Source organism: Rhinoderma darwinii, chromosome 5 (genome assembly GCF_050947455.1).
Source record: "Rhinoderma darwinii isolate aRhiDar2 chromosome 5, aRhiDar2.hap1, whole genome shotgun sequence".
In the NCBI taxonomy this organism is placed as follows: Eukaryota; Metazoa; Chordata; class Amphibia; order Anura; family Rhinodermatidae; genus Rhinoderma; species Rhinoderma darwinii.
In genome coordinates this window covers 134,362,019-134,378,790 of record NC_134691.1, presented here as the reverse complement: position 1 = coordinate 134,378,790, position 16,772 = coordinate 134,362,019, and the positions used below count along the sequence as shown (strand labels likewise).

The 16,772-nt window shown below is 41.7% G+C and overlaps 1 protein-coding gene across 1 annotated transcript in view; it reads right to left on the bottom strand.

Moving 5' to 3' along the window:
* The window catches only part of NFATC1 (nuclear factor of activated T cells 1), a 163,769-nt gene extending 147,675 nt beyond the window's left edge, over positions 1 to 16,094 (bottom strand). The window contains exons 1-2 of the mRNA XM_075828152.1: positions 16,007 to 16,094; positions 239 to 1,316 (exon numbers count right to left, since the gene is read on the bottom strand). Of these exons, the coding sequence (XP_075684267.1) occupies positions 239 to 1,316; positions 16,007 to 16,094 (1,166 nt within the window). The remainder of the gene's footprint in view (positions 1 to 238; positions 1,317 to 16,006) is intronic.
* Positions 16,095 to 16,772: the final 678 nt, after the last annotated feature.

Here is a 16,772-nt window from a genome sequence, read left to right as displayed (position 1 = left end):
GTAAAGATTTGAAAGGAAAGGATTCATATGGGTATCATACATGAGGAGTTTACATTTTTCAATGGAGGCATGCTTTAATTACACACGTTGCATACAATTTGTACCTTATGTATATCAAACTAAAGACTCATAGGATAATAAATCATTTGTATCATTTTAAATTGAAATTTGACAGGAACAAGTTTCATAAGCACTCATAAAAATTTATATTCATATACATTTGATTTTATTGTCTTACCTCATATAGGATGTTGGGGAAATGTTCTTTGGTTTGGCCCAGTGATACGGATGCTGTGGTACTGATAAATATTGATCGCAGGGCATTGATTTCCTGATGTGATAAAAGTCGTCTGATGGCAAATCAGTGGCTAGTGACAGTGTGTCATGTTCATCACAAATGGGCTCTGTTTTAAGAGCCATGGTTGGGGTGTGATCTATTGCTGTTTTCCTGGATTTTATTGGAATGCCATCGTTCATATCTATGGGGTCAGTGGTTAGAGCATTAATAGCTGCCACTATAGCTGAATTTGTATACTGGTGAGTGTTCCCTAGCCAGGTCTCCTCAGTGATGCTAACTCTAGGGGAATTGTGAGGAGATGGAGTAGAAGAGTGGTGTGGTGAGTAGGACGTCTGCCTGCCATTAATGTTATATTTTCGTTTGAATGGAGACGTAGGACGTGAGTTTGGAGCAGTGAGCCAATTTTCCTCTGAAATACTTGTCCTGGGAGATGTAGACGGGGAATGCCTGGGTGAGTTGACCAAATTACAGGCCACCATATTTCTGTGATAGCCTTCATCTGGCTCAGTGGTTTTGGGGGATACACAAGGTGACTGCCATGGAGAGGTCTGAGGGGAAGTATATGGATAAGAATAATTGGATTCAAAAGAGGAAGCTTCTGAGTTACAGCTTCTGGAAGACAAACTGCTTGCTGGACTTAAGCAAGAAGGGTCGCGGTAGGTGTCAACATTTGGTAAGTTCAACGTAGCAGTAGAAAGTGTTCGTTTAGGTATTGATTCTTCCACATCACCTTCATGAAAAAACTGGTTATTGCCACTATGAATCCCCAGACAAGAAGTTATTTCAATTCTAGGACTTTCTAAAGGTGCTCCATTAGGCCTTACAGTCGGAGATAAGTAGTATCCAGAGGCTTCATTCTCAGGATTTCCTCCATATCCAGATGAATGGCTTGCTGATGGAATAATGGAAATGATTGGGTTTGATGATTGAATACCATGGCATGGAGCTGATAATGAAGAATTCATCATACCCAGTGATAGGCTGGCACTTAAATTGGAAGATGCATAGTTATAGTTTTCTGGAAAAAAAATTATGAAATGTCAAGATTAGTTGAAAAGAAAAATAATGACATGCATGTGCTTTATCTACAAGTTTAAAAATTACATGTTTTAGAAGATGGTAAAATGCACGATGAAAGGACATAAAATGAATACAAAGTTGTAAAAAGTCTGTTTACAGGATAATGTAATAATAAATATATAGTACAAATCCTTTAGTCCAGCAAGCTTGATAGTTTGGAACTTGTTTCTGGCGTAGAACTGTTGTTTTGAGGTTTTTTTGACATTCTATTTACGCTTAAGATTTTTAATTTACATCCCCTTTGTTAGAGAATGCCATGGACATGTACACAGAGCCAATCTTTGCACCAAAACTAACCCCAAAATTAGTTTGATGTCAAGGCCTAACCACAGAAGCAAATGTATTGATATTTTACTCAGGGAACCTATCACTTTTCTTTTTGTATCTTAAAGTGCAACTGAACGTTCAACAAACTTCTTACATGTCATAGTGACATGTCAGAAGTTATGATCGCTGGGGGTCTCAGCATGAGACCCCCACCGATCTCTAAAACGAAGCGGCAGAAGTGCTCGTGTGAGAGCTGAGCCGCTTGCTTTCTGTTCGGCTTTTCTCGGAAAGCCGAGCAGTTGGTATACAGACTCAATAGAAAGTCTATGAGCCCGTACACTGCTACTTCGGTTTTCCAATAAAAGCCGAACAGAAACAAAGTGGCTCAGCGCTCTCCCAAGCGCCTCTGCCGCTTTGTTTTAGCGATCGGTGGGGGTCTGAGTGCTCAGACCCCCAGCGTTCAAAACTCCTGACATGCATAAGTTTGTTGAACGTTTAGTTAGCCTTTCATCAAAAGGAGTGTAACAAGTAAGTATGGGAACCTATAGCTAAACTTGAAATGGATACCCACTCTCTATGATCATAGTCATCAGCAAGCAAGTTCAGAAGATACATCTGTTATAATTTTATGTGTCTCACTCTGTCCCCCGTGTGTACACTCAATCCCCCACCCTTCATATGCTGGGTAAATGGGGATACTCTCGGCATATGCGGTCGGAGTTTTCCCGGCAGTGTAAAAATGCCTTTACCTATAAAGCTCCTATATCAGTAAAGATGAGTCCCCTCTGTTGTAGGGTTCCAGAGTAGCTGCTATGCCTGATACCATGCTACCCAGTTGTTTTTGTGCATATCACAAATATGAAATCTGCGTTGCTATTCTGAATTACTTAGCCCCTTAGTGACCAGCCTATTTTAAACCTTGATGACCAAGCTATTTTTTAAGTTTTTCCATCATCGCATTCCAAGAGCTATAACTTTTTATTTTTGCGTCAACATAGCTGTATAAGGACATGTTTTTTGCGGGACAAGTTGTATTTTCTAATAGCACCATTTTGGGTACATATCATTTATTGATTAATATTTCTTAACTTTTTTGGGGCGTAAAAGAAGAAAACCCAGCCATTTCGCTACTTTGTTTTGCGTCTTTAATTTACCGTATGGTATAAATAACATAATAACTTTATTCAGCGGGTCGTTATGATTGCGATGATACCAAATTTATATGATTTTCTCATGTTTTACTACTTTTACAAAGTAAAAACACTTTTTTTTTAAAATTATGTGTCTCCATATTTGAAGAGCCATAACTTTATATTTTTCCGCTGATGCAGCTGTATGAGGGTTTTTTTTTTTTGCGGGACGATTTGTAGTTTCTATCAGTACCATTTTGGAAAACATGCAAATTTTTGATCACTTTTTATCACATTTTTTTGAAGGCAGGATGAACAGAAAACAGCAATTCTGGCATTGTTTATTTTATTTTTTACAGCGTTCGCCGAGCGGGTTAAATAACATAACAGCGTTATAGTTGGCGGCGATACCAAATATGTGTAACTTTTTTTTATATTTAATGAAGCATTTTGTAAGGGAAAAAAGTGGGTTTTTCATTTTTTTTTCACTTGTTTATTTATTAATAAATTTATTATTTTTTTACTTTTTTACTAGTCCCACTAGGGGACTTCACTGTACGATCGTCTGAACGCTTTTATAATACACTGTATTTATAATACTTCTGTATTGCAGTGTATTACCGCCTGCCGGTTTACAACGGATAGGCATCTGCTAGGTCATGGCAGAGGCATGACCTAGCAGGCATCCACTACAGGCAGACCTGCGGGCCTTTATTAGGCCCCCGGCTGCCATAAAAGACACTGGCAACCTGCGATCTCATAGCAGGGTGCCGGTGGGTGAGAGAGGGAGCTCCCGCCCTGTCTCCAAAACAACTTAGATGCGGTGCTCGCTATTGAGCGCCCTATATAAGGGGTTACACGGGCGGATTTCGATTCGCCCGCTCAAGCAGCGATGCCCGAAGTTCTCAGCTAAACAGGCAGTTTTAACTGCTCCCAGCGCCACAGATTTATTCTGATGCAGCACCGTGAAAAGGTGTATGCATCAGAATAAAGCCCGTTAGTGGGCACCGTGAAAAGACGTATCGGCGGTCACTAATGGGTTAAAAGATATGCAATCTTTTGAAGGCAATTTTTTTTTAAATAATTCCAGGTTTTATTTCATTGTGAACAACTTTTGAATTGCTTTTTATTAAAAAAAGTTTTACTGTTTGAGATACAGCTTCTATGTAGCTAGAAGGTGTATCTTGCCATCAAAGCTGAATTCGTCAAGTCAGCAAGACTGACAGCTTTGTCTCTGACACGCAGGATTCAGCTTTTATCGATCACATCTAAGTTGTCTTGCCGTTCCTGGGAGCACCATAGCAATGAAGCGTTAGTGCGCATGCTGGGCCACCGCTACATTAATTTCCATGGGGCTCCCAGCGGTCAGACCCCCACCGATCAGATATTTATCACCTATCCAGTGGATAGGTGATAAATATTGATTATGAGAAAACCCCTTTAACTCTGGTCAGGCTCTGCAGCAGCAACATATGGCAGGCCCAGTATCTTCTTTAGTGCACTTCTAGTCATTATAGGCAAGATGATAACTCAAGATAAACAATATCTAGTGGAGCAAGCAGCTGACCATCCCTTGCAAGAATGTATAGGATTTGTTTGCTGACTGCACCTTAGAGGCTATGGAAACTTTTGACATGGAAAAAATATTTTTATATATGTTAGTGGTTACCTAGAGATAAAAAAAAAAACTTGCACTAAGTTTCAGTCTGCAATCTTCATTTATTTTTAGACCCCCTGATATCCAGTTTGCAAGTTTTTCTAGTTTCAGACTTTATTCCTGTAGATGTGTCCTCCTAGTAATACATGCTGGATGTGAGGTCTGTGACTCCAGGATGCTGCTGCCTTCACTAGCTCTCATGTATCAGAACAGCTTTCTCTCTACACTAGCCTGTGTGACTCCTCCTCGGCTCTCCTTAATATCTACACTCTGATACGAACAGTCTGTGTGATCTGACCTCCCTGAAGACTCGGGTGATTTCTCCCATATCCACTCTCTGATCTGCCTTGTACAAACTTCTCCCTCTTACTTGGGAGAGAAGATTACATCAGCCTGTCAGGAGAAGTAGAATGACGGATTTAAAGAGGCTCTGTCACCAGATTTTGCAACCCCTATCTGCTATTGCAGCAGATAAGCGCTGCTATGTAGATTACAGTAACGTTTTTATTTTAAAAAACGAGCATTTTTGCCCAAGTTATGACCATTTTTGTATTTATGCAAATGAGGCTTTCAAAAGTACAACTGGGCGTGTTGAAAAGTAAAAGTACAACTTCTTTTACTAGCTGGGCGTTCTGACGAATCAGCATCATCCACTTCTCTTCAGAACGCCCAGCTTCTGGCAGTGCAGACAGCGTGTTCTCGAGAGATCACGCTGTGACGTCACTCACAGGTCCGGCATCGTGTCGGACGAGCGAGGACACATCGGCACCAGATGATTCTGCAGCAGCATCGGCGTTTGCAGGTAAGTCGATGTAGCTACTTACCTGCAAACGCTGATGCTGCTGCAGAATCAACTGTAGCCTCTGGTGCCGATGTGTCCTCGCTCGTCTGACACGATGCAGGACCTGGGGAAGTGACGTCACAGCGTGATCTGCCAGAAGCTGGGCGTTCTGAAGAGAAGTGGATGATACTTCTCGTCAAAACGCCCAGCTAGTAAAAGTAGTAAACACGCCCCGATGTACGCACATAATACACGCCCAGTTGTACTTTTACTTTTCAACACGCCCAGTTGTACTTTTGCAAGCCTCATTTGCATAAATACAAAAATGGTCATAACTTGGCCAAAAATGCTCGTTTTTTAAAAATAAAAACGTTACTGTAATCTACATTGCAGCGCCTATCTGCTGCAATAGCAGATAGGGGTTGCAAAATCTGGTGACAGAGCCTCTTTAAGTTAGAAGTAGCAGCACAGTCAGTTATCTACAGGAGCTGCATAGACTACAGCAATTGAATGGTAGGAAATTTTTTAATAAAGACTATTTAGAAAGTTGCTTAACTTTGCATTTAGCAAGCAAATGAACAGTAAAAAAAATTCAGTGCAAAGGTGTCCATAGACTTTAAACTTTCATAACCTGAAAACAAAATGAAAGCAGATTTAATTCGTTTTTAGTGCACAGATCTATTATTAAAACTTTAGTAATAGTACTGAGATGGGAGAAAATGCTAGCAGGCATGAGCAAAGTGTGCTGGACTAATTTACTATGATGTTTCACAGAGTTGGTGTTTTATTAAGCATCTACTTCAAAGAGTTAAAAGTTCCCAAAATTTCATATAGCAAAATATTATATGGTGAACCTTTCCTTATATTTTATGGAATTGCATTTACGGAAATATTTCTATCTATACCTGTTAGCAAAATCAAATTCCCAATTTATTGTACCTTCATTCTGTCAATGGAGAAAATGGAGGGGTGTCATGGAACATCATAACATTTTGATTTTCTATATCTGCTCTCTATCTATTAACTAGATCACTTTTAAATGGAGAAAGTTCGCCCATTGTAAATGCAATTTCTTAATACTGTATATAATCAATGGTTCACTGAAGGGGATCCTCTGCTTTGCAACTATACGCCACAACTATACTTTCCACTATAAGAAGCACCACAATGAACGTTTTCATAGCTGGAATATAGATGCATTACGTTGTTGTAATACATTGGATTAATGTATACAAAGATTCTGCAATTGGAGCCTATTTCCCACACTAGAATGACACTGAGAGAACACTTGCATGACAAAGTACCATATGCAGGAAAACATCAATTTGAAATGTGCATTTTTTTTTTTACGAATATACCTATTAGAAACAACTAAAAAAACAGAGATGCAGAGATTATTGATGCTGACATTCATTAAAGGGTAACTAAACATTCAACAAACTTCTGACATGTAATAGTGACATGTCAGAACTTTTGATTGTTGGGGGTCCGAGCACCGAGACCCCCACCAATCACAAAAAAATAGCCGCTACAACGGCTTTCCGAAAAAAACGAACAGAAACTAAGCAGCTCAGCGCTCACACGAGCGCTTCTGCCTCTTCGTTTTAGCGATTGGTGGGGGGTCTCAGTGCTCGGACCCCCGCCAATCAAAACTTCTGACATGTCTTTATGACATGTCAGAAGTTTGTTGAACGTTTAGTTACCCTTTAAGCTTATAGCTTAAAGGGAACCTGTCACCAGCATTTCACCTATTAAACCAGCAATACCTGGTGGTAGTGGGTGAAAAATCTTTTTTATGTAACTTATATTTATCTTCTAAGTCGGCTCTGTACCTTTAGTATTCCTTTTTAAGGGTTCCTGTGCTAATGAGCATAAAAGAGTCATATCTTAGTTGGAAAAGAGTCAGATCTTCATTCCTCAAGCCTTTTCCAGTTTACCCCCAGTCCTTACTTTTGATTGACAGCTTCTTGCCTCCCCCCAGCACACACGAAATCCCGCGCTTGCCCTATTCTGGTGCGTGCGCACAACGGGACACCATAGCGGCGCATGTGCAGTAACTAGATTTGAGGCCCGGGCGAAGCAGGGAAGGGTTTCGGACCATACATGACGGGCGCATGAGTGCTATCTCCGAAGAGATTTTGACATTCAGAGCGGGCCAGTTTCTAGCGGTGGGTGGGCATAAGAAGAGGAATGAACGAGACTGACGGATTATTACCATAAAAGGTGCAAAATGTTTACAGACTGTTATTTACGGTTGGAGGAGGAGTTTAGGAGAGGGGATAAAGGCAATTAACTTTTGACAGCTGCGGCCAGCGAGGGGTGAGTGGAGTTTAATAGGTGAAATGCTGGTGACAGGTTCCCTTTAATTAATATAATACCCAACTAAATTGCAATTTATATAAATGAAGAATGAACAGTGCCTTGGTATTTGGGAAGTTTTATAATAAGGGAATTTAAATTTGATGATCTACGGACCTACGGTAGGGGGGCCAGGTAGCAGGGCAGTAAAAAAAAATGCTGCATTTGCATAAATGTGGTGCTATAAAAGTAGTATTTTGACAATATTCTAGGTAGAGGATTATGAACACTAGAAAACTGTTTATTATACCTGAGGCTTCGTTCACATCTGTGGCCGCGACTCCGTTCAGGGGTTCCATCTGAGCTTTCCGTCAGGGGAACCCATGAACGGAATCCAAACTGAAACAAACGGAAACCATAGGTTTCCGTTTGCATCACCATTGATTTCAATGGTGACGGATCTGGTGCAAATGGTTCACGTTTGTCCCCGTTGTGTAAGGGTAAGGGTTCTGTCGTTTTGACGTAATGAATAGCGCAGTCGACTACGGTATTGATTCCATCAAAATGACAGAACGGAAACCATTTGCACCAGATCTGTCACCATTGAAATCAATGGTGATGCAAATGGAAACCTATGGTTTCCGTTGGCTTCAGTTTGGATTCTGTTCATGGGTTTCCCTGACGGAAAGCTCCAACAAACCCCATGAACGGAGTCCCGACGCAGTTGTGAACGAAGCCTGGGAGTGGGTCCTGCATATCTCGGAAACAGAAGATCCTGCTAATATTGATAACATCTAAATATGTAACTTAGATGTTATCGTTACTAGCTGGTTCCTGTGTGTCAGCGACACGCTGCACCCAATCTTAGCTGAGCCGTCAGTTCAGCTGAACTGACGAAATCGGCTGAGACAGAACGATACAGCTTCTATGTACACAGTTCACATAGAAGCTGTATTGTAAAAATTAAAAACTAAATTTAATAATAGTCAATTTGAAAGTTGTTTAAAACTCCATAAAACATGAATTTATTAAAAAAATAATAATTTCCTTTTAAAGGTGTACATAGCCTTCAAGTGACATTTAAATGCATCAAGAGAGGATATGATTATAAGATCATACATATATACTCAGATAACTAAACCGCACTAATCATCTCTTCCTCAGGTTAAAGGCTGTTATTGTATTCCTGTGACATCATATGGCTTATTTTTTATAACATAGATTGGTGTGATACTACAAACATTTCCAAACAAACTGGCAACTCTGTAGCTTGGTTCAGCATATCTGTCCTTTAACCATGCATAACAAAGGGATGGAGGCTGCAATTTAGATGCCCTGTAAATAGACTATAATTAGAGTTACAGATCTGTGTAAATGCGTTTTGAGTCTTGTACGCCAGGAGTTCCTTCCATTCAGTACATGCGGTACTCAGCTTGCCAGGGGTGTTAATGGCAGATGGCAGCATCCCACTGTGGAACAACTACTAAGCCACATGCCATTTGGTGTGTTAAATCAACATCCATTTATCAGCAACAGAATCGGAAAGATGATTCGAATGCTGATTGTCAGAGAAAAGATAAAGGGTTTCATGATGGAGATGAGGTAATGAGAACCGTAAAGTAAAGCAAATAAACATGATTACTGACATTTCTATCAGAAACTACGGTTATATCTGAACATTTCCAAAAGCATTCACACCAGTCTACAGAAGGTCTGGTTGACTAGATTACTGGTGACCATACAGAATGGCATAATAGGACCTCTCGATAACCCTATACTTTAAAGCCATAATCAATTCATTAATCCTATAGAGTTTCTGATTGTTATGGAGGCAGTAGATTGACTATACTATACTAAGATATCCCTATCATGTTAATAGTGAGTGGAGTTTGGTCATTTACACTGTCCAGCATGGGAGAAACAACATGTGGGTTATACTATTACCTACTATATAAAAACATTGGTCTTTTCCGAATAAGGTAACTTACAGCTAATGTGAATCTTAAAGTGTGTATATAAACATAAGAAAGGTTATTCATTTACCATAGCAAGTACTACTCAAAATTATTAGTGCCCATTTCCAATAAAGTTAAAAACCCATCTTTTCTGCCTGAGACCCGCTAAACACGTTAATGCACCATAGAGAGAGAAGCCAGGACATTAACAACTATGCAGCACAGTATTGATCTGTTGTATACCTACCACATATTAATCTATCATTGCTAAATTGGTCTTATTAGTGGCACAGTTGTACCTGTACACTTATTATGGTGCCCCTGCCATCCACACCTGGGCATACAATAATCAGCAGAACTGATACCAAATCTCTCACTAGATCCCCTAGCAGATGTCTTGGGTTATTTTTACTTGGCCAGTGTAACACTGTTACTTGCACTGGCACAAGCCTGTCATTCTACTCAAGTGCTGAGCAAGTTTGCTGCACACATGAGATGTGAAATCATTTGAGATTTGGAAGAGGTCCTGGATGAGATGCCAAACAGGCCAAACCTCTCGATTTCATCAGGCATTAGAAATGCCTTTGAGTCCTGGTTCACATGTGGCACTATTAGGCTCTTTCTTGGGCGTTTTTTTTCCTGTAAGTTTTTTATGTGCAAAAACACTGGATCCAGATGCCAGATGTCAGCTGAGAGTGAACAGGAAAATAAGATTTATGCAAAATACTTTGTTTGTTTTTTTAATGTGTATTTTGATTTTCTTCAGAGCATGCTGTGCATTTATTTCAAGCAGTAATGCACATTATTAGAATTGTTCATTTAAATAAAAAACAAAATCAAACAAGCGTTTCTGCAGTGATTTTTGGTGCTGAAGTGATATAGTTCTCGCACACCCGGTCCCCATTAGGCCAATACTTTGCAAGTAGAAAGGAACTAGCGGTGCTGGTTTGGGAGGCTAAAAACTGATGACAGACTCCCTTTAATAAAGCAAATCATTTAAAAGTGCTATGAATGACAGACCTGCAACATTACTTGTACATTCTAGTCTGGATATCTAAAATGTGACTCTATATCAATATTAATCCCTATATTAAAGTGGCAAAGGTGCCAGGAAAGTGCAGTGCCACTTTGCCTCCTATCGGCTACATTCAGCTTTCCTCAGAAGCCACATGGTCAGCCCGTTATAGCCAACTGACAGACACATGAAAAAGTCAACCAGACAGATGTGAACGCAGCCAATCAGACATTGGTGGCATACTCTAGTGATATGCCACCAACGTCTATTCCGAGACAAACAACCCTTTTAGTCCGGTTTCACACACCGCTTTCTTCAGCATTTTCGCAGCATTTTTGGTTTTGGGCTAAAACTCTGCGGCCAGTTGTTAGTTTAAAATCCATATTGAATTCTGAAACTGTCTAAATACACAGCGTTTTGATTTGTGCCATTTTTGTGGCGTTTTTGTGGTCAGTGAGTTTTTTACAAAACGCAGTATGTTTTAGGTTTGACGTTGTTTTCGGGCATTTTTCTTAATAGACTTCTCAATAGAACTTCCAAAATGCCTAAACAAAATAACGCAACATCAAAACCAACACCAGAAACGCATGTAAAAAAAAACAACATGAAAACTCTTTTAAAACACAGAAAAATAATCTGTGTAAAGGAGGCCTTAAAAGGGTAGGCCATTAATATTAGATCGGAAGGGGTACGACTGTCGGCACCCACAGCCGATCAGCTGTTTGGAGGGGCCATGGTGTAAACGAATGGAGAGAAGTGTATGACGCTGATTGGTATCATACACTCCTCTGTACAACGCCCACTTGGCCGTATAGTAAAAAACGTCCAGTTGTCCATTAAGAAACTCATTAGCATAAAGCTAATATAGGTCATAACTCCGTCAAAAATGATCGTTTTTCTAAATAAAAAACACTGCTGTTATCTACATTACAGTGCCGATCACATCATGTACAAGATAGGCCACTTATAATGTGGTGACAGAGCCTCTTTAACTTTTATAACATTTTTTAGGGGATGAGGAAAAAAAAGTAATCCCCCATTGTTTTTCCAGCCTTTCAAAATTTTTACTTTATTATATAGGTCATTACGATCACTGCGATACCATATATGTGTATTTTTTTAACACTTTTGCAAAATCAAACCACTTTTTATGGAATTATTTTATTTTATTTGTAGTGTGAACACTTTTTTTTTTTTTTAACTGTATTTAAAGAAACAGTCCCACAATGTTTTTCTCCCATATGGTGCCACACAGGCTATTATTAAAGAATAATGTAGAGGCTCATGTGTTTGGTGTGTGTATGCCTGTTTCAGCTGATCTGCCATTTATAGAATTTCTGCCATCTTGGTTTCTTCTTACCCTCTGATATGGTTCCCCTAATGCAGCCTACATTTCCCATGATGCTTCTTGCTTTGCAGAGGCAGAGGTCGTGAAGGTTTATCACACTGCACCTGCTTTGCTCTGAGTTCTAGCTAAGTGCAGAAAGTGATAGATCAATGACATATAACTTCTTTCCTCACACTGCAGAGTCTCAGTGTTTCCCTATGTAGCTTCAGCCTGTCTCCTCTGCCTCCTGCTTGTGATAGACGTATCTGTCAGTTTTTACACAGGAGGCAGTGAGAAGCAGCATCTCATAGAAATACACTGGTTTCACAGGATTCACAGATAGTATAGATAGGCAGTTTGTGTCAGCTGAGTTGTATAGTTCTGCAGCTAATCATTATATGGACTCATCTATTATATCACTGCACTCCTGCTCTCTTAGCTAGGGCAGAAATAATCTCTTCCGCAGCACAATATGCATGGGGGACATACAGAGGAACAAGAAAGGGGAGTTGGGTGGGGGATGGGGGTTGTTTTAGAGCTGCCCAAGGGATTTGATAGAAGTCACATAGCAGAGACTGACCTCCTGTCTACACATGAGAGCATGGTCTATTCTTGCCTTTGGCATGGCCTAATAGGCATAAATAAATGGCAAGCCTGGGGGCTTTTGTTAGGCACTTGGCTGCCATGACAACAATCGGCACCCCAACGATTGCGTCACGGGGGTGCCGATGGGGAGACAAAGGGAGCCCCTACCTTCTGTTAACGTCCTTAGATGCCGCAGTTGCTATTGATAACTCTGATCCCTGCTGTGGCAGCAGGATGTCGGCTTTATAGTACAGCCAGTTGCGGTTGCTGATGGCTCGGTCACAGGTTTTTTTCCTGCACCATTACCGCAACGTAACTGCACATCGGGACATGGAAAATTAGTTCTCACCACGATGTACAGTTAGGGTATGTGCACACGACAACACCATATACGTCTGAAATTACGGATCTGTTTTCAGGAGAAAACAGCTCCAGAATTTCAGACGTTTTTACAAGTGCACGCGTTTTTCGCTGCATCTTTAACGGACGTAATTGGAGCTGGTTTTCATTGGAGTCAATTGAAAACGGCTCCAATTACGTCCCAAGAAGTGTCCTGCCCTTGTTTGACGCGGACGTCATTTTACGCGCCGTCTTTTGACAGCGACGCGTAAATTTACAACTCGTCTGCACAGAATATCGTAAGACCCATTGCAAGCAATGGGCAGATGTTTGCCGACGTATTGGAGCCGTCTTTTCAGGCGTAATTCGAGGCGTAAAACGCCTCCATTACGTCTGAAAAGAGGTCGTGCGCACATACCCTTACGTTGTGGTGCACATGGCAGTTGGGACCAATTTCACATGGCTGTAATACAGCTGCATTTTAGGTTCCATATTACCACCACAATACCCATCCCCCTGCAGGTTATATGGCCTATGAAATGCAGACATACTATGGCCTTTTACTTCTCACTGACAGTTTCTTGTGTATCCAGTATAGGATTCCAGACTGATATGTTTTACTTAGGCCTTATTCAGACGAACGTAAATATGTCCGTGCAACGCGCGGGATTTTCACGCGCCTCGCACAGACCTATGTTTAGTCTAGTCCGTTCAGACAGTCCGTGATTTTCACGCAACACGTGCTTTTCAAAATGATGGCGGCTGCGCGAAAATCACGCAGCCAGGCATCATACGGGGATGACACACGAAGCTGTTAAGTACCTTTTGCACGCGCAAAATGCTGCAGTTTTTGCGTGCGCAAAACGCACACGCTCGTGTGAATCCGGCCTTATACTGATACATTGTGGCAAACTATCAATACAGGTTGTCTAGACAGGATAAAACTATAGCAAACTCTCAGCTGTGAGATTTTCAGTCTCTGTATGTACAGATTAGGCTCTGTTCACATCTGCGTTGGGTCCCGTTCTGACAGAAACCTCAAACGGAACGCCAGAACGGGACCCCAACGCAGATGTGAACAGAGCCTCATGCACACGACCATGATTGTGACGGCCGGGTCCCGTCAGTGATCCGTGGAAAGACAGGACATGTCCTATATTTCCACGGATCGGAATGTCGGGCCCGTTTTCACGGACCAGATTCACCCGCTAAAGTGAATGGGTCGGTGAAAACTATCGGGGTGCTACCCGGATGCCGTGAAAAACGTCCCGAATGGCACTCAGTCATGTGCAAGAGGCATTACGGTATTTTCTCAAGCGGAAAATTTGTTGCAGAGATTTCTGTGGCTGAAAATCAATCCCATACATGTAAATTGGGTGGTTTCTGTAGCATAAGAATGGATTTCTGTAAGGCCCATTCAGATGAATGGGAGAGTGGCAAAAATTTCTGGAACAAATATGCCGCGTGTAAATTCACTGTTAGGCCTCCTGCACACAACCGTAAGGGATTTTACTATTCGCAAATACGGACCGTCAGCAATTGCGGAACCGCCCATAGACTTCTATGGACGAGTCCGTGCTGCAATTGCAGACAAGAATAGGACATGTTCTATATTTTGCAGATCATTTCTACGGCCTGGAGACACATCCATAAATATGTGGAAAGGTGTCCATGGCCAATAGAAATGAATGGGTCCGCAATTTTATCAGTAATTACGGATGAAAATTATGGTCGTGTGCATTGGGGCCTTAATGTTTCCATTCACGGGCAGGAGCAGGGATCTTGAAAACGGTGAGGTAATAAAATGTGAAGTATAATACCAAGTTGCATGACTGTATACAAGAGACCAGTGGTGTCATGTTGCAAAATTTTGTAAAAATGGTACACCGGGTAGACTTGTCGTAGTGGCACCATGTAAAGCCAGGACAAATATTTTGTACAAATGACCGTATTTATACATAACATGTAATTTCTCGTTTTAGTGTATGACCCAAGATATCATTCATCAACAAGACAGTGAACGTTGCATTCAACATGGCCGTGAACACTGCAATAACAACAATGCTCATTTGTTAAATGTCTTCTGGGAGGACGCCATATTTGTTTCTAGAGCTGTTGTTCAGGCCTATCATTATACTGTATAACGAATCTAATATAGTCATTGTCATAGGACTCACAAAATATAGTAAGTAATCAAATATGGCGGACAGTAAGTCCTGTCAGGAAATTCCATTTTTTTTACCACAGATACCAACTGTTATAAAACAGGGGCGTGGCTAAGCAGCGGCTATACGCCAGCATGTGTATTAATATAATTATGGCAATCTTTTTATGCAAATGTATGGCGTAACTGTACGGATAGAGCTGTTCTAGGGGCTTTCCTCCAGTTTAGGTTGAAGCAAATTTATTAGGTGTCTTATGGCATTTCCATACGGCGTTGTAGGTTCAGGCTCACCGGTACTAAAAAATATAGTGTGATCCAAACCACACTGTAGTATTGATGCAGGGCACGTCATGTTTATTAAGAAATGATTACCCCTTATTCAAGCAGATACCACTGAACCCCATATACTATATGTAAAAATGTTATCTAATATGGCACCATAAACATGCCCTATCCCCACAATGTCACCCACTACCACACAAGCATTGCCTAATTCATGGTGTCTCTTCCTAAAACTTGAACTGTGTATGACCCAGCTGCCCCCTTTATGCAGGCAAATGTCTGACGTAAACCTCATGTAACTGTAGCCATTAGGCAGGTCAAATGGGAAAGATAATAAGGCTATATGGGTATGCGCCATTTAGAAGGTGCACGTTCCACTGCAAGAAGTGATGCCAGTGCTGTGTGCCCAGTTGACAGCAGGCTGGTATCACTGTGTGGTGACTTTACAGACAGAGGATGCAAATCACCTGAGTGTCTGTCACTATAATTCACCATCTCATGTGACTGCCTCTCACACCGTGCACTGTGCCCACACCGGGCACATGGTGGTGGTGGTAGTGGTAGTGGTCGCTGCTTATTATATGTATTCCCTGCAAATTTAGACGAGTTCTTGAGAAGAGATAACATAGTATACACTAGTGGTCTGTAACTTGTGGCTCTCCAGCTGTTTATAAAACTACAACTCCCAGCATGCCCAGATAGCTTTGCGCGAACAGGGCATGCTGGGACTTGTAGTTTCAAAAACAGCTGGAGAGCCACAGGTTGCGGATCACTGGTGTGCACACATACACGCCGGGACACTGTACGTGAGACACCTCGTCCACCCACCTATGTCCTCCGGCCCTGCATTCTTGTTGTACTCGTACTCGAACAGATAATCGAAGTCGAACTCCGGGTCGTCCCCTGGGGCGCTCATTTCTCCCGGGCAGTGACAGGCGGTGGGTGCCGCTGACTGAGGCTGGCAGGCAGTGTACGAAATAACAGCAGGCTCCTCCTCACCAGGGACCTGTTGCTGAGGCTGAGGCTGCCGGTCCCTCCTCCTCCTCCTCCCCCCGGTATTGTGTATAGTGCGGCTTCCTCAGTAATAATATACGCTCCATAGCTCCTTCTGTGTGCCCGGCATGCGTGCCCCCCTCGCCAGGCTGCCTGGCTTATCAGTCTTTTCATATTTGTGTTTCGCTATGTCTATGCACGGAGCCTGCCTGGGTACTGATCGCTTGGCATACTTCCTATTGCACGGTGCCAAACTCCTGCTGTTGTCTGTGAGATGCGCAGCCCTACTGTGGGTCTAGTAGTCCTTGGGTTCTAGCCCGCACACCCCACCCCCCTCACCCATTCTCTATGGGATTTTTCCCAGGTTTATATAAACACGGGGATCTTCAGCTGGATTCCCCATGTTAAGATAAACGTGACAGCTCAAGGATTACAAGGCACTATATATGCCCTGTACCAAGGCCTGGTGTCCTGTGACAACAGAGGGTCCTAATAAACAACTGATAACGACCCCCATCACTGCTGGCTCGGGTTACACCCAGTGCCCACACATTACCACATGGCATTTTTTTTATTTATTTATTTATTTATTTTTAAATGA